Source organism: Oncorhynchus kisutch, linkage group LG1 (genome assembly GCF_002021735.2).
Source record: "Oncorhynchus kisutch isolate 150728-3 linkage group LG1, Okis_V2, whole genome shotgun sequence".
Taxonomy (NCBI): domain Eukaryota; kingdom Metazoa; phylum Chordata; class Actinopteri; order Salmoniformes; family Salmonidae; genus Oncorhynchus; species Oncorhynchus kisutch.
In genome coordinates this window covers 69043004-69065683 of record NC_034174.2, presented here as the reverse complement: position 1 = coordinate 69065683, position 22680 = coordinate 69043004, and the positions used below count along the sequence as shown (strand labels likewise).

The following is a 22680-nucleotide window of genomic DNA, read 5'->3' as shown; positions in this document are numbered from 1 at the left end:
TAGTGAAAGGGGAAGCCATTTTGAAACCATTAGTGTCTATGGTCGTTTGAAGCTGCCAGCCAACAGTATTGGTTTCCTCATCTGTTAGAAATAGGTGATTATCAGTGGAATGTTGATGTGGACTGGAGTTGGACTATACTGGAGTTGGACTATACTGGAGTTGGACTATACTGGAGTTGGACTATACTGGAGTTGGTCTATACTGGAGTTGGACTATACTGGAGTTGGACTATACTGGAGTTGGTCTATACTGGAGTTGGACTATACTGGAGTTGGACTATACTGGAGTTGGTCTATACTGGAGTTGGACTATACTGGAGTCTGACTATACTGGAGTTGGATTATACTGGAGTTGGTCTATACTGGAGTTGGACTATACTGGAGTTGGACTATGCAGGAGTTGGACTATGCAGGAGTTGGACTATACTGGAGTTGGACTATGCAGGAGTTGGACTATACTGGAGTTGGACTATACTGGAGTTGGACTATACTGGAGTTGGTCTATACTGGAGATGGACTATACTTTATTGATACAGAATACTTTACTTTGTCGCAGTAGTGCATGGTTGGTCTGTGCTAAAACTTCCAATCATATACTAAACTTGGGCGATTCTGCCTCGTACTGTAGATTTGGACAGCAAGACAAATTGAACCAGCAAAGCTGTACTCCACATTATTGATTTTACTTTTCCAGAGCGTCAATTCCCGTAGATCTAACCGTAGTGTTATACTACACACCTGGGAGTAATTATCTACCTACCCCTTGACATTAATAACCAAACACAATTAAATGCCAGGAGAATACTTTTTCATTTTCATTCGCTCTCCGCTGCAATTCCTTTCCCACATATATTCCACTTAGACATACATTCAGTGCCAGTTTTATTTGGATGGGGAACCTTTGATGCCCTTGAGGTTTAGAACCAACAGTATTTGTTTAATGTGCCCGGAGATTGGCTCTTTCGGACAACATTAGTAATATACTAATTGGAGTGTGAAATTATAGGGAGTCGTCATTGCACAAATAGTGCAGAGGGAAGATCAAAATGCGTTCACCAGAAAAAACCTTTGTGTAATTTCCCAAACACCCCACCCCAGCTCTAGTCGTACCCCCGTCCACTCCCCCACATTTCCCCTAATGATCATAACTTGCCCAGGAACCTATAAATCGGGTACAGTAGTGAAACTAAGTGTCTCATCATTATGCGGTCTCCACCTATCCTCTCTCAGGGAAAATCTATCATATGTCCTAAGCAGTAGGGGCACAATGAAGTTTCCGTAAGCTTTTTCTATATATATTTTTACTAATGGCATCCTCGTGCCATTTTGTTGTCTTTGACATAAGGAGGTAAATTGCATTATGGTGACTGAAGTTGACAGGGCCCATTTTGGGTTGTGGTATAATACTGTTGCTGTTAGTTCATTCCCTATGTGTTAGGCAGTTCCGATTGGAGGTCCATGGCAAGATGGTTTTCACATTAACAACTGCATGTGCATTCATAATATCGTGCCACCACGGAGACATAAACCAGTATGTCTTTTTATACAAATATATAGTCCCAAGCTTATTGTAAAGCTGAACTCCCCATAAGGAGAAAAAGTGCCACTGTTCCACCCAGCACATTTGTTATTGCTTTTGTTTAGTTGAAGTAACAGAGGAGAGGAACATCCAGCATCGCAGTAAAAATAAATCACAGTACATCATCTGCTGTTCTATTGTGCGTGCAATGATGTCAGAAAAAAACTAAACAGTATTTGTTGCTTGAAGTAACTTTGATGTTGTAACATTGCAAATGGACATAGCAGTTTCATCATTAAGGATTCCAGCTTTAAATACAAACCTATTGTTTAATAGTAGTCTACCATACAAAATACTATATAGCCACATCACCCTTTCAATATGGCATATTCCATGTACTCTTATATTTAGTATTGTATTGAGTATCGAAACAAACATTGTAGATAATGTTGCCAATATGTCATATTACAGCCTACTTTGTAGTATACTAGTTTGTGTGATTCAGGTCATTGTTGGAAGGAAATATCCTCTGAAACCCAGCAGGATATGACATATTGTTCAACTGTACTCTACACTTACCAAGCAAGGTGACCTGGAAGTATAAGAATAGTGATTTTAAGAAACATCAGGGTGCATTTTGGATGGAGGGCAAATTAAAATCATGGAGGCTGAATAATGAAAGAGGGAACACCCCGAAATGTACCTTTTACTTTTTGTAAGTGATAGATGGACCCCTATCGCCACCTCATTCTATCATCCTCTCTCTGTTATTCAGATAAAGTCATGAACAGGAGTTGAGTGCGGCCCAGAGCAAACCATACACTTCAAGGGCATGTGAAAATGTCTGGAGGATAGTTTGACTTCTCTGGGATTCACAGGGATCATAATGAACAGGTGCGGCCCACATCTGGGCAAACCCATCGTTAGTCTGTCAGGGTCTTAGGATTTGGAGGTATTATTAGTCTGGAGAGAGAGGCAGGCTGGGAAATAAAAAAAATTGCACTCTGACTGTTGAGGAAAATGGGCACAACTTTTGTGGCAGAACTAAGTTGTGTAAACGGAGAAGGCTCAGGGAGAGGTAAAATGTTGCTCGTCACTAAGGTGTTATATCATCAAAATAACATGTGGTCGTTCTCTTGACACTTTCTACCTCATTAACCTTGTCGATTAGGTTTCTCCAACATCTGTTACTTACCATTGTTTTTTCTTTTCAAAACACACAGGAAACAAATAAATTTAACGAATGTTGGCTGTTGGTGCTTAACTTGCTAGCAGAATGGATCATTTTTCTCCAATCCCTTCTCCCAGGGGAGCAGCTACCAAAAAACAAATCAGAAAATGGTAGGAATCAGCCTTGTTGAGCGTGCCACACAGTCCCTCCAGTCCTTCTTTAAGCAAACACTGCTTGACTAAATCCACGCTAATGATGCAAATGTATGCGGTTAAATATATTCCACACAGAATCGTATCGCCACTAGACGTTATCCCAAATGTAACGGAGGACATCCATCTCAATAAAGTATGCAGAGCGAGAAAATAAATAGAAAAAATACATTATTCAGGATGTTCTGTCCTCATTTGCATAACTTTGACCCTATAAAAATGCATTAGCATTTTCAATTCTGTGGTAATAGTAATATTTGGGATATTGCCTTTCTGTGGATGGGTTTCAGCTCTTGTCGTTGGAGGAGTCTCCTTCAGATAAGCTGGTTTAAATCAATCCTTGTCTAATAGGAGTCAGTGAATTTATAAATCCTAGAGTGATTTCGCTTACAGGATCATCTCTTGTCATTGTAATCCACGGCTAACACCTTTCTGCTGCTCAATACTGATTCTTCATTCTAAAACCTCCCGTTTCTGACATCGACAAGACTTAAATAGATGCACTATAGTACAGACAGAGAGAGCAGTAAACCATATTTCTGATTAAGGAGCTTGTGTTGTGTTAGCAGAAGCAACATCTGCCCCTTATGTGTGCTCCCAGAACTCTAGCCAGGTAGTAAAAGTTTAGTATCCAACTGTGGTTGTAATTTATAATGTGGTGCAAACCCTGCAATCGAACAACACTGTATGACAAAATGGCTTCCTCACGTCAGCAGTTTCACTCGTCCTCATAAGATGGTCCTGGAAGGTGATGTTGATCTTGAGCCAAAATGGCCTTCACAGTCGCCAATATTGCAGTGCATAGGCCCACTTTGTCATGATCCAACCAGCAAGGTGCTGTGGAGTCAGACCCCAAAATGGTTCCTCCACAATAAAAACACACTCCTGTCTATTTATTTACTAACAGTGCTGATCTAAATCCAAAATGGCCTCCACCACCACTGCAATGCCTCCCCTACCCCACCCACCTTAGATCTGGATGCAACACTGCAAGGTATTGCTGAGCCAGAGACAAAATTGATGCTTCTCCTCCTCCTTTTCCTCCTCCACCTCCTCCACTGTGGTGCATTTCTCAGCTCAATGCCCCTCCAGATGGCAGGTATCTTTAGTACTCAGCCCATATGTCAGCTGAAGCTGCAACAAGTCGACTCCCCTTGTGGTTCACTGGACCCAGCAGGTCCTCTCAGGACACCTTTAATTGACTTTAATTTGAAACACACTCATGACAATGACAATACAGACCTCCATATTGCCTTTAAAAATGGACTAATAAGTGCCCATATTGCCTTTAGCAGTGAACTAATAGTGTAATTTTCTCAGTGTTTACCTCATAGCACTTCACAGAGCAATTATGCCTAATTGGATAACAATGCAGACATACTGAGCCGAAGTACTTAGTTGGGTATTATTAGTTTGCATTGTGAATCACCACGTTGTTTCACAGTCTAGACATGTAGAAGCAATATACTTACTTGCACATCCACAGACATTATTCAAACACAACATGAATCTCTTTACACACCACTAAACTACACCTACAAAAGGTGGATGGGTTTCTAGGTGGAGGTTGTTGTTGATGAGTTTGCAGAGCGAATCCAACCGAGCGGAATAGATGACTGAGCTCAACAGCCATCATTCCTCCCCACCAGAGATGACACATTTGGTGACATTGTAAATGGAAGCAGTTGCAACACTGTTTTAACGCTGCTATCATTTGTTATTGTACAGCGGTAGTGCAGATGTTTGCCCCATTAAGATCCAAGGGGACGGTGGTGGGTAATACGTCACCATAATGCGAGAGGGAATTGGTATTGGTTTTACAGTAAAGTGGACTCCATTAGAGTTTGAAGTTCATCTCATGAGATAATTGTTTTATTTGGCATGTGTATACTACCAGCAACATGAGATTTTCCGCTTACATGTTTAGCGATACGGTATGCTATATGAGAATACGTGCTGTTGCCGTTGCATCGTGTTTCATTTTTGTATGTGTCATCAAACTCTGAAGATGATTACTTTCTAGATTAATTAATGCTGTGCTGTAATATGTATCAGAGGTCTAGAAGTCTAGAAGACTGATTTAAACCTAATGCTACAGGTATTGACAGATCAGCCTACCACAATATGATTACTGCAGTGACAGCATGGCATCTGTCAAAATGTTATTACAGAGTATCAGCTCTAGTATACACCCCAACTTGCACCCTATTCCCTATGTGACTCTGCTTAAAAGTAGTGCACTTTTTTTATTTAACTTAACCAGGCAAGTTAGTTAAGAACACATTCTTATTTACAATGACTGCCTACCCCAGCCAAACCAGACAATGCTAGGCCAATTGTGCACCGCACTATGGGACTCCCAATCATGGCCGGTTGTGATACAACCTGGAATCAAACCAGTGTCACCTCTAGCACTGAGATGCAGTGCCACTCGGGAGCCCAAAGCATATTGACGGAAGTGGGATTCGAACCCACGCCCCAGAAGAGACTAGAGGTTTAACCCAGGGCCTTAGACCGCTCGGCAAAGCTATCATGTCATTAGGTACTGAACAAGGTCTTATTTCTATAGAACATACAAGGGGTGACAAGTGATGCAGTAGATTGTGCTCCGGAGCAGAGACCTCTTATTCCCCAACACCCAGGCAGATCAAACAATCCAGATGGTTCATTTGCATACACTTTCACATACTCTCCTCCATAGGTTCGTCTCCAGCACCGCCACATTGCATTCTCCTGGCTCCATAAATTGCAGAAGAAGTTGTCCCATCACCTCCTCTTCCGCTTTAGTCTGAGCCAAGGCACTGTCAACCGGCGCGGATGATTTAGAGCACTGTACATACCTAATTAAGCCTCCTATGAATTCCTTAAGCATGTGTTGTAATGTTATGTTTGGCGTAAAAGCAACACAGCTCATCACCCTGACCACACCATCCCCACTGTCAAACATGGTGGTGGCAGCATCATGGTTTGGGCCTGCTTTTCTTCAGCAGGGACAGGGAAGATGGTTAAAATTGATGGGAAGATGGATGGAGCCAAATACAGGACCATTCTGGAAGAAAACCTGATGGAGTCTGCAAAAGACCTGAGACTGGGACGGAGATTTGTCTTCCAACAAGACAATGATCCAAAACATAAAGCAAAATCTACAATGGAATGGTTCAAAAATAAACATATCCAGGTGTTAGAATGGCCAAGTCAAAGTCCAGACCTGAATCCAATCGAGAATCTGTGGAAAGAACTGAAAACTGCTGTTCACAAATGCTCTCCATCCAACCTCACTGAGCTCGAGCTGTTTTTCAAGGAGGAATGGGAAAAAAATGTCAGTCTCTCGATGTGCAAAACTGATAGAGACATACCCCAAGCGACTTAAAGCTGTAATCGCAGCAAAAGGTGGCGCTACAAAGTATTAACTTAAGGGGGCTGAATAATTTTGCACGCCCATTTTTTCAGTTTTTGATTTGTTAAAAAAGTTTGAAATATCCAATAAATGTCGTTCCACTTCATGATTGTGTCCCACTTGTTGTTGATTCTTAACAAAAAAAATACAGTTTTATATCTTTATGTTTGAAGCCTGAAATGTGGCAAAAGGTCGCAAAGTTCAAGGGGGCCGAATACTTTCGCAAGGCACTGTATATTTGACCACAGGGGCAAGAACATTAGTTTTTAAAAAAAGATTAAAGTTGAATAACTCTGAATGAAACCCAGAAACAACTGAAGTATGTAGCCTGAATTACAGCAACAACAAACATAACAATCTCTGATACTATACTTTGAAATACAATTTCATTCCTTCTATACTTGATCTGCTACTGTATGAAGGTAATAAATAAGTAGAGTTAATTGTTGCCCTGTAGCACACTGTAAATGAAGCCTCCTGTTACTAATTGGAAGCACAAGTCAAACACATTCTGCCATCTGCTTTGCAAATGACTGCTACTTAGGCCAAGGCCTCATACAGAACTCACTGTAGGCTAAACATCCACAAGACCCAGACTCAGACAGGATCCAGATATGATGGACAGAATGACAGTCCTCCTAGTCATCAGCTCATATCCACTGCCATAATGAATAGGTAGTGATAGTACAGTGTGCACAGGCATGTGTTGGTGATAACATGTACTGTATATATGTACAGCTACTAAAAGAGTCCATATTGAAGGGATGGCTTTCATGATTGATAACATACTGTATAGTACAGCTTCTATAAAGGTTCTGGCCAAGACACTGTCAGACCGGCCAAGACACTGTCAGACCGGCCAAGACACTGTCAGACCGGCCAAGACACTGTCAGATTGGCCAAGACACTGTCAGACCGGCCAAGACACTGTCAGACCGGCCAAGACACTGTCAGATTGGCCAAGACACTGTCAGACCGGCCAAGACACTGTCAGACCGGCCAAGACACTGTCAGACTGGCCAAGACACTGTCAGACTGGACTGGACTTGTTAGACTGGCCAAGACACTGTCAGACTGACCAAGACACTGTCAGATTGGCCAACACACTGTCAGACCGGCCAAGACACTGTCAGACTGACCAAGACACTGTCAGATTGGCCAAGACACTGTCAGACCGGCCATGACACTGTCAGACTGACCAAGACACTGTCAGATTGGCCAAAACACTGTCAGACCGGCCAAGACACTGTCAGACTGGCCAAGACACTGTCAGACTGGTCTGGACTTGTTAGACTGGCCAAGACATTGTCAGACTGGCCAAGACACCATCAGACTGGCCATGACTTGTCAGACTGGCCAAGACCCTGTCAGACAGGCCAAGACATTGTCAGACTGGCCAAGAAACTGCCAGACTGGCCAATACTTGTCAGACTGGCCAATACAGACTCAGTGTGCTAAATGGTATTGCCTTGTGGAGACATGACTTACAGCTTGTGATGTAACAGTCACAGTAAAATGCTCACATTCCCTCATTAAAAAGCACCTTCAGATATGAAATCCAATATTCCCATCTAACAGATATCAGTCATATGGCCAATGTTAAAATTAAGCCCATGTGTTCCCTCCCTTAGAGACCAAGGCACAGCTGTAAAGGTTCTGACTGGCTGGCTGCAGACAATATAAAAGCTGTTGTTGTCTGGTAAAAGAGGCCTGTGTGAGATCTTGGAGCCATGATCGTGATTCAGATTGCGGGATGCCAGGTCTTTGTGGCCCCAATGCACCAGATGCGTAAGCGATAATGTTTGTGCTCTGATAATGTTCTGCGGAATCCACATTAGACTAAATGATTCTTTAGATGAAGACGCCCTCCGTGAAGTTTTTGTTTTTGTAGATTATCAGACATTTTCGTTAGTCCACTCGACATATTCTCAAATGCTTACATGGTTTACCTACCTAGCTTAGGCACAACAATCACGACTCTTTTTTCCATCTCTCTTTCCAGGTCAACCACATGTTCTACTTTTGCCCTCTAAAGTACATAGCTGTCACGCCTGCTCCCGCTCTCCGGCGCTCGAGGGCGCTATGCTGCCTTTCATTACGCACACCTGTCACCATCATTATGCGCATCAGCGCTCATTGGACTCACCTGGACTCCTTCACATATTGATTGCCTTCCCTGTATCTGTTTGTTTTCTCTGTTTCATCCCATAATGTCAGCATTATTGTTGTTTCCGTTTCCACTGTCCAGACGCTGTCCGAATTCTGTTCCTGTCCGTGGTTATTAGATGTTCACTCCTGTACCTGCTTCTCGCCTCTAGCGTCGATCCTTACGATAACTAAACAAGCCTCAAAACACAATGACGTACATACCGCCATATAGATTTCTATCGAAAACCACTATCAACGTGAATAGATGAGTGGAACCAACAACTGTTATCCTCAATCCTTCAACCACCATTTAGAGAAGTTTCCTTGGAAGCTCTTGCTCTCTCAGTCTCTTGGCTGTCGCCGGGTAGAACTCATCAGAGGCTCTTCATCTGGTGGGTGTTTTTATTTATCGTCACGAGTGGGAAACTATGAAGCTCACTTTCTAACAGCTCTGAGCTTTAGAATTTAAAATTTCACTGGCCTGATGAATGAGTGCTACTTCAGCCCACATAGTGGCATTATGTCACTGTCCAGAGTGATGAGAGCCTGGCCTAACTACCTGCTCCACCTGGCTGCCACCATAGACTCCTATTGGGAGGAACATGGCTCCGCCTGCCTGCCACATTCAGGATCCCATGAGGTGGAAGATGGCTTGGGATTTAGGTTTTAGCTATAGGATCAGATCTGGTACCAAGCCAGTGATAAATAACAGTATGATTATGATGATGACAGTTTAGTTACTAATGTGTTTGTGCATAACAATTTGTTTGAATATGGCACACACGGCAAGGTGCATCTGGTGTTTGATGATTGTTGGCCTCGAAGTTGAATGTCAGATTTCCGCTCTGATAAAGGTAGAACATTATCATGGAGTTTGACTGGGGCACCTGACTCTGTCTGTAGGACTAAAATAACAATATAGATAGCCAGCAAGTAGCAACATCTGTAGCATCAATCAGTGTAATGGAAGAAAATGCACCCTGTCATTATGCACCCAGGAAGTGGGAAATGTAATTAGACCAATGAAATTAGGCCATGTGCAGTACTACACCTGATTGTCAACAGGACAATATTTTTATTTTTATACACGTATATCCATAATTTACGGTAGCATTCTGGATTTGTATTCTTCCTCTGATATACAGGGGTTGAAATAAAATGTTTTCCCAACCTGTTGTTTCCATTTGTTTGATGCATAATTTGATATATAAGCACTCCACTTAATTTGGTCACTGGGAATCCACCAACGGCTTTGCTGTTCCAGGAAAAGCTAATCATAATGTTAAACCTATTTTTCATCAACATATGGGACTTAAAGCACTTAATCTATATATAGTTCTAATTTACATTTGGAAAAAGGAAACAGGGTAACACTTGTTAAGTTCTGAACAAGCAGAGTAAAAACTCACTGACAACTAGAAAAAGCTCAAATCAAGTTTATTCACCCACTGGGTCATACACCTGCAAAGCACATATATTTATAATCTTCTAACAGGCCCTGCCTGTTACTAAAACCTTTGTGGGTGTGAAAGTGTATGAGTGAGATAGAACTGCAAAATGAGAGACAATGTGATGGGCCTCTCTGGCCCCCCCCTTCCAGAGGTTACTTCTCACTTCATCTGTTGATTTGACATCGAGACGCATCCCTCACTCCTCCCTAGTTCCGCAGCCGGCCTGCCTGATCAGAGATTAACAACTGCCTTTTGTCTTCCTCCTCAGAAACATGGAACAGAATACGAAGATTCTACTCTCAGTAACTTTCCGTATTCCTAGTTATTATTATCGACCCTTCATTGACCCCAACACATCCATTCCTTATACATGTAAAGTAATCAATGAGTTACAGTCTGGTAACACGAATCAGTACATTTCAAGATAGAATCAAACACACTTTACTTGACACTCAGTGTCATAACGTGTTATGACACAGTGTCAAGTAAAGTGTTACTGGACACGGGATAGGGACTATATGTAATTTGGGAGACTATAAGTTAACATGAATCGTCTGAGTTATAATGATGATGGCGGTTTACTGCTATGTCAGCCTATTTAGAGTGTCACACTTTATTGCCCTGGGTATGCTCTTCCCTAGCATTATCCTGCCATGAGTCATGCCCACTGTCACTTTACTTCCTGTCTTGTGATAAGTAGACTGATATGTTCTCTATTTTTCTTTTTATGTTCTTCATCACAGTTGTACGCCTCCCTGGAATTTGGGAGAAAATGGCAGCTGGTTCATGAGCATGTGAACAGGTTCTACTGGTGAGTCATACACTTGTCTTCTTTCTTTCTTCTCATCATCCTTCGCTTCCTCTCATCCTCTCTGTTGTCCTGGTCTTTTCCTTTGTTTACTCAGACTCTCCTCACAAACTGTTTTGGAGCATCACTAGCAATCATTACTTTTTCATTGGGTGTTATGCATGTATACTGTCTATACATAAATAGGAAGATACAGTATAACAAGTATTGCCCGGTGGCATGAGTAATAGATCACCCAGGAAGTCCCTGTTGTCCCTCATCTAATCACATCAGCCCTCATCCCCACAACAGCCAACCGCAGTGGCCCTCCCCATTCTGAGCAAGTGCACACTCATCACAAATATAGCTCATTGCTTTCCTTCCTAGAGATAGGGGATGGTGTGTGTTTGTGTGTGTGTTTGTGTGTGTGTGTGTGTGTGTGTGTGTGTGTGTGTGTGTGTGTGTGTGTGTGTGTGTGTGTGTGTGTGTGTGTGTGTGTGTGTGTGTGTGTGTGTGTGTGTGTCAAGCTTCCGCAAGCTATGTCCACAGTAATTTGCATGAATTCGGGTTCTACTTTTCATCACATATCCTAAATAATTTGCTCAAGCCATCCTTGTTCCAACCCCATCAAGGACTTTAATCTCTGGCCGTCAGAATTAGTACCCTGGGCAACCTCAAGCTAGGCTTACCGACAAGAAATTTATCAGTCTCACTCCACCAGGAATTACATACATCACACTGTAGGAAGGCCAAATCTGTCCAAGGTATTTCACTCTACCCAATAAAATGACATAATACAGTGATATACAGTACAGTGACTTGAATTATGTGGCACAGCCTTGCCGGTATACAGTGCCTGACTAAATAAATACCATATTTAGGTTGCTGCATATTCACGCTTTTGTGACAGATACCACTTTTTGGTGGAATAACAAACCTACAGCGTCTGGGTGTTGCTGTGGGTTAGCTAAGGGTAATGTGACAATTTGTGACACATCTCTGGGGAGAATGTCCTCACAAGGAAAGGCATTGCTATTTTGTTGCCATCATTATTGAGACAATGATGAAAATGAGACGTCACAAGGTGAGACCCAAATGCAGACACAGGAGGCAGATGGTTGGAGTCTTACAATGTTTATTAATCCAAAGACAGTTAACCCATTGTTCCCAGGCCGTCATTGAAAATAAGAATATGTTCTTAACTGACTTGCCTGGTTAAATAAAGGTAAAAAAAAAATATACAAAAAATAAGGGGTAGGCAAGAGAATGGTCGTGGAAAGGCAAAAGGTCAAAACCAGATCAGAGTCCAGGAGGTACAGAGACGGGCTCGTGGTCAGGCAGGCGGGTAAAAAGTCCAGAAACAGGCAAGGGCCAAAACCGGGAGGACTAGAAAAAGGACAATGCAAAAAGCAGGAGAACGGGCAAAACGCTGGTTGACTTGGAAACATACAAGACGAACTGGCAAGAGAAACACAGGGATAAATACACTGGGGAAAATAAGCGACACCTGAAGGGGGTGGAGACAATCACAAGGACAGGTAAAACAGATCAGGGCGTGACAATATCTGGAGTGGAATAGCCCTGCTGAGACTCATCTCCCTCTGTTTATGGTCTTCTTCCCTCTTGTTTCCTCCTCTTCACTTCACCCATCCTGTTTTTCCCTCCTCCTCTTCATCCTTCCTTCTCTCTTCTTATTTAATCCAGGTCTGTATCTGGTTCACATGGAGGCACACCCCCCTAATGGACGTGAGTAGCACTACACCCACACACACACACACCTCTCTCTCCCTCTGTCACACACACAGTAGAGAAATGCCCCCACATTCGCAGTCCAATTGTCAGCCCTCTAATGATAGAAGAGAGTGAGAGTCTGTCAAGGAATAAATTCCACCCTGGGTTTAGAGCGTTGTGTCCCAGGGGAGAGACAGTGGATTACCCAACTGATAAATGCAGTGCATGACACTTGATTAATATGGCCTTTTCCTCTCATCCCTCTCGCCCTGGGAGTGTCAGCTCCATATCTCGCCACGGCAACACCACCCAAGGTCATCCATAGGGGAAATTGTGAGATTGTTTATTCTAACTATCTGCTGTGGTTAGAGTCCCAGAATCAGAGACAGTTTAGTTTTCTGTATACAGAGAATTATCATATTTGATCATGTTGAATAGTGACAAACCTACAACTTTACATACTGTATGTATGAAACAATTCACAACATACGGGTGGAAAAGTATTAAGACCCCTTGACCTTTTCTACAGTGTGTTACGTTAGTCTTGTTCTAAAATTGATTATATTGTCTTTTTCAAATCAAATCAAATGTATTTCCCTCATTAATCTACACACAATACCCCATAATGACAAAGCAAAAACAGGTTTTAGAAATATTAGCAAATGTATAAAAAAAACAAACAGAAATATCACATTTATATCAGTATTCAGACCCTTTAATGAGTACTTTGTTGAAGCTCCTTTGGCAGTGATTACAGCCTCGAGTCTTCTGGGGTATGCCACCATAAGCTTGGCACACCTGTATTTGGAGAGTTTTTCCCATTCTTCTCTGCAGATCGTCTCATGCTCTGTCAGGTTGGTTGGGGATAATCTCTGCACAGCTATTGTCAGGTCTCTCTAGAGAATTTTGATCGGGTTCAAGTCCGGGCTCTGGCTGGGCCACTCAAGGACATTCAGAGATTTGTCCCAAAGCCACTCCTGCGTTGTTTTGGCTGTGTGCTTAAGGTTGTTTTCCTGTTGGAAGGTGAACCTTCGCCCCCAGTCTGATGTCCTGAGCACTCTGGAGTAGATTTCAATAAAGATCTCTCAGTCCTTTGCTCCATTCATCTTCCCCTCAATCCTGAATAGTCTTCTAGTCCCTATCGCTGAAAAACATTGTGATAGTGCCACCACCATGTTTCACCGTAAGGATGGTGCTAGGTTCCTCCAGATGCCAAAAAGTTCAATCTTAGTTTCATCAGACCAGGGAATCTTCTATCTCAGCAGTCCTTAAGATGTCTTTTGGAAAACTCCAAGCGGGCTGTCATGTGCCTTTTACTGAGGAGTGGCTTCCGTATGGCCACTCTACAATAAAGGCCTGATTTCTGGAGTGCTGCAGAGATGTTTGTCCTTCTGAAAGGTTCTCCCATCTCCACTAAGGAACTCTGGAGCTCTGTCAGAGTGACCATCGGATTCTTGTTCACCTCCATGACCAAGGCCCTTCTCCCCCGATAACTCAGTTTGGCCTGGAACATCAAGGGTGATCAATGCAAACAGGATGCACCTGAGCTAAATTTGTATTTTTACAGCAAAGGGTCTGAATACTTATGTAATTAAGGTATGTCTGTTGAGTATTTTTAATACATGTTGGTTTTGTTGTTATAGGGTATTGTGTGTAGATTAATGAGAGAGAAAACCAATTAACTTCTTGATGACCCATCCCGTTAGCGGGATCATTTTCGTCAACATCCGCTGAATTGCAGAGCGCCAAAATATTAAAAAATACAAAAAATATTACATTTTCATGAAATCACAAGTGCAATATAGCAAAACACAGTTTAGCTTGTTGTTAAGCCACCTGGTGTGTCAGCTTTCAAAAAAGCTTTTCGGCGATAGCATACCAAGCTCTCTCAGTAGACAAATCATTACAAACAGCTAGCAGCCAAGAAGGCAGGCAATGGAACAGAGCGCTTTCAGGAAAAACAGTACTTCCGGGTTGGATTTTCCTCAGGTTTTCGCCTGCAATATTTTTTACAGTTTTGGAAACTTTAGAGTGTTTTCTATCCTAATCTGACAATTATATGCATATTCTAGATTCTGGGCCTGGGAAATAGGCCCAGAAATAGGTTTCAATTGGGTACTTTTTTCATCAAAATACTGCCCCTTACACTCAACAGGTTAAACCAATTTTAGACTAAGACTGTAACGTAACAAAATGTGGAAAAAGTCAAGTGGTCTGAATACTTTTTGGTCGCATGTTCAGGAATGGATAAAGAATTGCAACGTTTACCTGGATCTAACTCTGAAAATAGCACTGCTGGGTGATATTATTAAATATATACAGTGGGGAGAACAAGTATTTGATACACTACCGATTTTGCAGGTTTTCCTACTTACAAAGCATGTAGAGGTCTATAATTTTTTATCATTAGGTACACTTCAACTGTGAGAGACGGAACCTAAACAAAAATCCAGAAAATCACATTGTATGATTTTTAAGTAATTCATTTGTATACTTACTTGTTCTCCCCACTGTATATATATGCAGTATATATGTATATATATATATATATATATATATAGTGGGGAGAACAAGTATTTATATATATATACTGTATATATAAAAAAAGATCTGTACACTGTCACAAGTTTAACACTCCTCTATTGCATGTCAATCACAAACCATACAAAAGTTCCCTCGATCAATTCATACAGACATATGGCCTCGGTTTCCAGGCATCCTTACATTCCCAGGAATAGGGGGCATGACCCACAGCTGTATTCATCCAGATATACAGTATTCTCTGTTTCCTCATCTTGCAGGTATTCAGTAATTAACATGCCAGTTCTAACGTGCTCAGAGATCAACAGACATATAGCCTCGGTTTCCAGGCATCCTCACATTCCCAGGAATAAGGGACATGATCCACAGCTATATTAATCCAGATCTCCAGTAATCTCTATCTCCTCATCTGGCAGGTATACAGTATGTAACATGCCAGGCTCTCACGTGCTCAGAGCCCAACAGAAACTACCCCTTCCCTGGATACATCGACATCAGTTCACTGGTGGTCCAAGATGACTATATGTTTATACAGGTAAGGCTCTGTCTGAGGAGAATATATTGTACCATATTGTATAGGGACCATGATGCATTGCATAGGATAAGCATGTGTTCTGTATTACGCACAACTTGGTTTGGCTAGGACTGGGAGAGGATTTGCATATTTTACAGCATCACATATAACAACTAGTTGATCTTCAGGAGTGAGGAAATGGTATGATAGAGCGATTCAACTGTAATTCATGAAACATTATAATATTTCTGATTCATTGTGATGTTGACACATTGTATTAACGGCAGTGTGTTCTTGATTAGAATAGATTTGGAGACCATTGAAAGACGCAACGTTTTTTAATTGTTCATTTTGCAATCCGAATATGTAAATGGATTCATGTCATTCTCGCCTCTGAACCTTCACCAGTTGTTATGCTGCAATGGGTATTTTATTTGTAGCTTTTTCCATCATTTCGACTGTCAAAAAAACAATAAAGACACATGCTGTATAAAGAAAAGGCACCTTGGATGACATATGTAAAATGTGTAAAATATGCAAACCTTTTGTTTGAACCTTCATTCAAGAGTCTGCATTTGCACACTATTCTGATTCAGATGTGAAACCTAGGGAGTTTTATATTCTTCCACACCAGTCCCCAATATGTCATATTAATCTTCATTTGTGAGAGAGAGAGAGACATCTGAAATGGTAATGTGCTTAATTCTAAGTAGAGCTAGTGCAGTTTTGGGGTTATTTCGCTCCAGCCATCTGCATCGTATTTAGTTTGACATTGTGCAAATGAGGATGCATGAAATTAAAGTAAATAGGAATAATTACCCCGCCAATCGAGTCCAGTATAAATAACTTTTTTTTTTGTTTGACGTATTTGAAGGGGAGAGATATGGATGTATTTCTATTAGAACATGAATTTGGGCCAGAAGTTTTTCTAGGTCAGGTCACATGGTCAAGTAAAGCTCCTTGTCGTAACTATTTCAGTTAGATCCAGGAGTTTTTCCTCAAGCGTGTGGCTTGACCGGGAAACTCTAGCCTCTAGTAGCCTATGTCAGGGGTTGAAGAAGTACTCCTGGCCCTACATATAACATAAAACATGTAGTTATAGCCAACACAGGGCCAAAACCTTTTTATAGTCAGGAAAATATCTGGCCTTACAAATGATTGGAATCATCCTGCCAGAATACAGCCTGAGAATAAAGATCTGTGGTCTTCCAGATCCCTCAACCATGTTTGACCACACTCTCCCTAACTAAACCCACAACCACTCAACCTAAACCTCTGACCGGATCTTCAATTCAGGGAACCTACAATGTTTTCTAGCGTTGCTTCACAGACAAATGGATTCTGCAAAAGCAGGGCAAGAAAAATCCATCATCCCAATTTCTCTTTCAGTTCAAATCTGCCCCTGGTTACTCTCCATCGATTTTTAGCTTTTTAACTAATTTGCACGTGGGACTGTTTCTGGCGAGCGTTCACTGTGCTCACTGATCTTCCCTCCCCAATTATTTATTTCTCACTCTCTTTCTTCCCCTCTCTCGCTCTCTGTCGCTCACTTGCTCTCTCTCTGTGTCTTTCTCTCTCTCCCTCACACCCTCCTCACCTCACCTTCCCTCCCTTCAATTGAACAGTACACTTAGAAGCACGCTAAGAGGCCTAATTGGTTCTATCATGTAATAATGAGCCTATTACACCTCCCCCTTTTCCAACGCAGAAAGCCAGCAGCTTGTTTTGTGGATAAATTCTCGATTATGGAATTACGAAAGAGGAAGTGGATTAAATAAATTGCTACTTGGTGCTGACGCTAGGACAATCACACTTTTGTTTGCCGAAAAATGTTCTCCTATCCTGATAGCCTCCGAATCCTGTGCTCTAATTACAGGTTTCTAGCACTTTCTTCCATGCTTGCGGTGCTTAGACTGCATAGGCTAACAGCTCAAATGTTTTCTTGCCGAGGCGCTGGTATCATTAAGGATGACTTTCCTAAGACAGGCCACTGAGCATTGCTTGGGAAAGTTAAAGATTTCTCTTGACAGAGAATAATGAGGCTATTGATTGTCCCTATGAGATATTTACCCAAGTCTGCCTCCATAACCACAAAGGGCATCAACAGCAGAAAAGGACAGGAGAGGAACAGTTTCGTCTGTATGCTAGCCAGGAGATTTTATAGTTATTTTCTCATTAGTAAAGTCCGGAAATAGCCATTTAAATTTCTTATGCAACAATGTTCTTCTCTGACAATGAAGTATATATCTTTACATCATAAACAATGTCATGCATGATCACTTGGGTGATGGTTGCAAGATAAGTAACGATTGATACATTTATGAATGTTTTAGATTAATCCAAGTAGTTAATTCATGTTGAAAACAAAGAACACAAAGGGAAGTGAACACAAAGGGAATACTCAGTGTCTTGCCTCAATGTGTTCCAGGTTACTACAGCAGGACAGGCCAGTTACTATGTGTCCTAGCAGAGGGATCCATTCCTCAAAATCAAACTGTATTAATATTCTGTGCCTAAAGTAAGCAGCATTCATTTTACAGTGACAAACAGGTGCCTCCAGTGAATGGCGGTGATACATACAGTAAATCAATTATTCAGATTGAATATTGTATTTTATTTCGCAAATTTTTCTTACTTTTTAAAACCTGTTAAGGCTAGGGCAGAATACTGCCCCCGTTGGTGAAATGCGTGCCCATAGTAAACTGACAAAAAAAATTTTTTTTAATTGCTAATATATGCATATAATAAATATTATTGAATAGAAAACACTCTAAAGCTTCTAAAACCGTTTAAATTATGTCTGTAAGTAAAGCAGAACTCTCAGGGCACTCATTCTCCCAAACTCTCTCTTGTCATCCAAAAAGTTGGCCCAACTTTGACGTCATCGCCCCCACGCTTCCCAAGCACCTACAGTCCTGGGAACAGTTCCTATGCCTTCAGCGCGGTGTCCGCTTTCAATGGGGCTTCTCATTGTGTGAATCGCGCGCTCACGAGAGTAATGACGGGCCGAATCCTTTCGGTCGCGCGAGAACTCACGCGCATTCTGCGCCTGTGGTGTCTTTCTTTCAAGATTGATTAAACGATGCGTGTGTTTCTCTTTGTCCTGAGAATTGCGGTGAAGTTATATAGCATGCTAACGCTGTGTTCTGAACCAAGTTTGACAAGTTTAGTCGACATATAATATGTAATTTCGACGTTTTGGTGCGAACTAACTTTACTTTTTGGCTGCATTTCAACCGAAATATGTCGTGTTTGATAACCGAAAGACACAGACTTCAAAACTAAAGCTGTTTTTGGTAAGTATAAACCCTTCCAGGTCTTCTGATGGAAGAACAGCAAAGGTAAGGGAACATTTATGTGTTAAATTTGGGTTTCTGTGGACTCCGAGATAGAGGAGCCAAAATGCTAATTCCTGAGCGCCGACTCACATTATAGCCTAGTGAACGAAATCTGTAAAGTTAAAAATAAATGTAACACAGCTGTTTTATTAAGAAGAAGTGTATCTTTCTAAGTATATGTAGAACATGTATATTTAGTCAACGTTTATGATGTGTATTTCTGTTATCTGGCAGAGTTACCATAATTTCTCCAGGCATTGTTGTAGCATTTTTTAGCCATGACCTTCTATGTAAACCGTGATTTATGGATATAATTAGCATATTATTGAAAAAAACATAAATGTACTGTATAACATGTCCTATTCCTGTCATCTGATGAAGATTTTCAAAAGGTTAGTGAATTATTTTACTTTTAATCCTGCTTTTGTGATTGCATCTATTGTTCTACAAAATGGCTATCTTTGGTGGTGGTTTGACATAAATATGTGCTATGTTTTCGCCGTAAAACATTTTAGAAATCTGACTTGGTGGCTAGATGAACAAGGTGTTTATCTTTCATTTGAGCTATTGGACTTGTTAATGTGTGGAGGTTAAATATTTCTAAGAATATTTTTTGCGTTCTGTGTGCTACTGTGTCAGTTGAGCAGTGGGGGGAGGTGCCCTAGCGGGACGTGTGGTGCCAAGTTTAACTCTGCATTGTTTGGAAAGGACTCGTAAGTAAGCATTTCAAGGTAAGCATTTCAAGTCTACACCTGTTGTGTACGGCTTATGTGCCAAATAAAATTGTATTTGATTTGAAGTAACCAACAATGTCCCCCTTGTTTTCTCCCTTCAACAAAAAGATTTAGCTCCAGAAATAACTGTAGCCTTACAAAATGTTACTTTCACATTTCAGTAATTTAGCAGATGCTCTTATCCAGAGTGATTTATAGTTTGTGCATTCATCTTAAGATAGCTAGGTGGGACAACCACATACCACAGACATAGAAAGTACATAATTCCTCAATAACGTAGCTGTCAGTAGAGTCAGAGTTGGGGGGGGGGGGGGGTCAAGTGCTGGTAAAGTGTTTTTTAAAGGTGAGGAGGAGGATTATTTATGATACTGTTTGAAGAGGTAGGGTTGAAGAAGATGGGCAGGGACTAGCTTCAGGGGGAAGCTGGTTGCACTATTGGAGAGCCAGGACAGAGAAGAGCTTGGGACTGGGCTGAGCGGGAGCTGCCCTCCTGTAGGAGTGGGAGGGCCAAGATACCTGAGGTGGCAGAATGGAGTGCTCGGTATGGGGTGTAGGGTTTGAGCACAGCCTGAAGGTTGGGAGGGGCTGTTCCATAGGTAAGCACCATGGTCTTGTAGTGGATGTGAGCTTCAACTGGAAGCCAGTGGAGTGTGCGGAGGAGCAGGGTGACATGAGATTACTTGGGAAGGTTGAAAACCAGGAGGGCTGCTGCATTCTGGATAAGTTGCAGGGGTTTGACGGCACAAGCGGGGAGCCCAGCCAACAGTGAGTTGCAGTAGTCCAGACAGGAGAGGACACCTGCCTGGATTAGGACATGCACCGCTTCCAGTGTGAGGTAACATATATAGATGTTGTAGAGCATGAACCTGCAGGAGTGGGTCACTGCTTTGATGTTTGCAGATCACAACAGGGTGTTCTCCAGGGTCACACGTTCTTTGCACTCTGGGAGGGGAACACTGTGGAGTTGTCAACCAGGAAATCCCAGTTTATCACACAGACACTGGCAGGTGTGATGGAGGGAGGTAGAGGAGTTAGATATGGGTCTCATCTTCAGAGTCAGCAGGCATTAACGATCACCTCTGCTGTCTACTACTCAAATCAAATTTAATCACATTTTATTTGTTCCATTTGCTGAATACAACAGGTGTAGACCTTACCGTGAAATGCTTACTTACAAGCTTACTTACAAAAACGAAGCAATAGGATACAGATACCAACTCAATTTGCAGGGGTACAGGTTAGTCCAGGTAACTTGTACATGTAGGTAGGGGTAAAGGTCTACTGCTGCTCCTTCGAACATATTTGTTAACGGTTTACAAAAACAGGTTTAGTATTAAAATTGATGGTCACACCCAGTGGGTAAAACTGGTTGAAATGATGCCAATCCTGTTCTCCATTCAGTATGATGTTGTTTTAACTAGTTTAATCCTCTGCGTATGCGTGCATGTGCTAATCACAAACTATTGTCAACTGAAGTTTTTCTGTATGTATCGCTTTAAAGTTTCACTTTAATATTTTATATTTTTTAAAGAGACAGAGATCCTCTGAAAAATATAGTAGATATTACTCTGACCAAAGTACATTGTAGGAGTCACAGGTATTGTTGTTACACACCCTGGAGTTGTGGGCTTCAGAAGCCCAGTGGCCTCAAGGTCTCAGAGAGGAATCATTCACTAAGTACTTTGAGCTCAACAGGGAACAGAGAGACTGAGTGAACGCAACAGGCTTTTACTCTTCTCCCTGCTCTCATTAAATAATTAATTGCTTCTCGTCAGTATTCTCTTTCTTTCTCGCTTTTGCTCTATCAAATCAATTATATACTGTTATTAAAAAATGATTCTTCCTTTAACCTGATGGGAATAATTTGAGTGTCAGTTGGATTCAACCTGGACAATCTTTCCTTCAATCAAAACGTATTTCTCTGTTTTTCGAGTTAAACTTAGCCATTTAGTGTTAGGTTTTGATTAAATCCATTTCCCAGAGGTATGAACTTCAACACGGAATATTACAGAACATCCTAACAGAATTAATAATCAGAGTGGTAGGCCTACAAATCAATGACAGCCCAATGATGTGAACTACCCGATTCTTACTTACTCAGAGCTATAAATAGCTTTTGAATGAGTGGTAGGAGGGAGGGAGGGATAGCTAGATGATTTAGGTAATGTAATGGTCATGGTGATGATGCTCCTTTCTGTTAGCCTAGTGGTCTGTGTGTGTGTGTGTGTGTGTTAGCTCTCTGCCAACACACTTAACCCCTCCCCCCATTTCCCCAGCATTCGGAGCCTCAGATTCCCTGACTCAGCAGTGGATCCATATTTCTAATAGATTGCAGAAATCTTCATTAAAAACCTCTTTGGGGGATCCCCCCCTTCTTCTCAATTTCCACCTAAAGACATACCCTAATCTAACTGCCTATAGCTCAGGCCCAGAGGCAAGGATATGCATATTCTTAGTATAATTTGAAAGGAAACACTCTGAATTTTGTGAAAATGTGAATTGAATGTAGGAGAATATAACACAATAGATCTGGTAGAAGAAAATACAAGGAAATATGCATACACTTTCTGTTTTTTATTGTTGCTGCATCATCTTTCAAATGACCAAGAACAGCCAAACGTACAGATAGGATGATGTGGATGAATGAAGAACATAAGATGGCAACAATAGCTGAGCAAAGTTTTGGACAGATAACTTCAAAAATGAGCGAGCTACATGACATTGAGCATGAAGTCAACCAGGTGTCCCACACAAATGTACCCAAATGTACCCAAGTGGCTGAATTGGTACAGTGATACATTTTGAAGGAAAGAACTATATACAAAATACATAAATGCTATTCTAACACAATATAAATAAAAACACAATATATAAAAAATAATACAAACAATTAACAAGGGTAACTAATTACATATTTTCTATTTACAATATTGTGAAGACCCTCAGTCCTCTAGAGAATATTGTGCTGCTGGTGCCATTGCCCATAGCAGTCTATTTCTGCTGTAAAGCAAAGGCTTACTAAACAGGTGGTGCTGGTGATGGAGCATTTCCTGTGACAAAGGGCACAACGACGTCTCCCTACTGTGCCCGTTTTGCCCTGAGGCACATTCTTGCCTGCAGAGATGAATCTGGGCAGG

At 41.5% G+C, this 22680-nt stretch overlaps 1 protein-coding gene across 1 annotated transcript in view; it reads left to right on the top strand.

Moving 5' to 3' along the window:
* The window catches only part of LOC109908728 (VPS10 domain-containing receptor SorCS1-like), a 66012-nt gene that overhangs the window by 20310 nt on the left and 23022 nt on the right, over positions 1-22680 (top strand). Inside the window, exon 5 of the mRNA XM_020507790.1 lies at positions 10642-10709. Within this exon, the coding sequence (XP_020363379.1) occupies positions 10642-10709 (68 nt within the window). The remainder of the gene's footprint in view (positions 1-10641; positions 10710-22680) is intronic.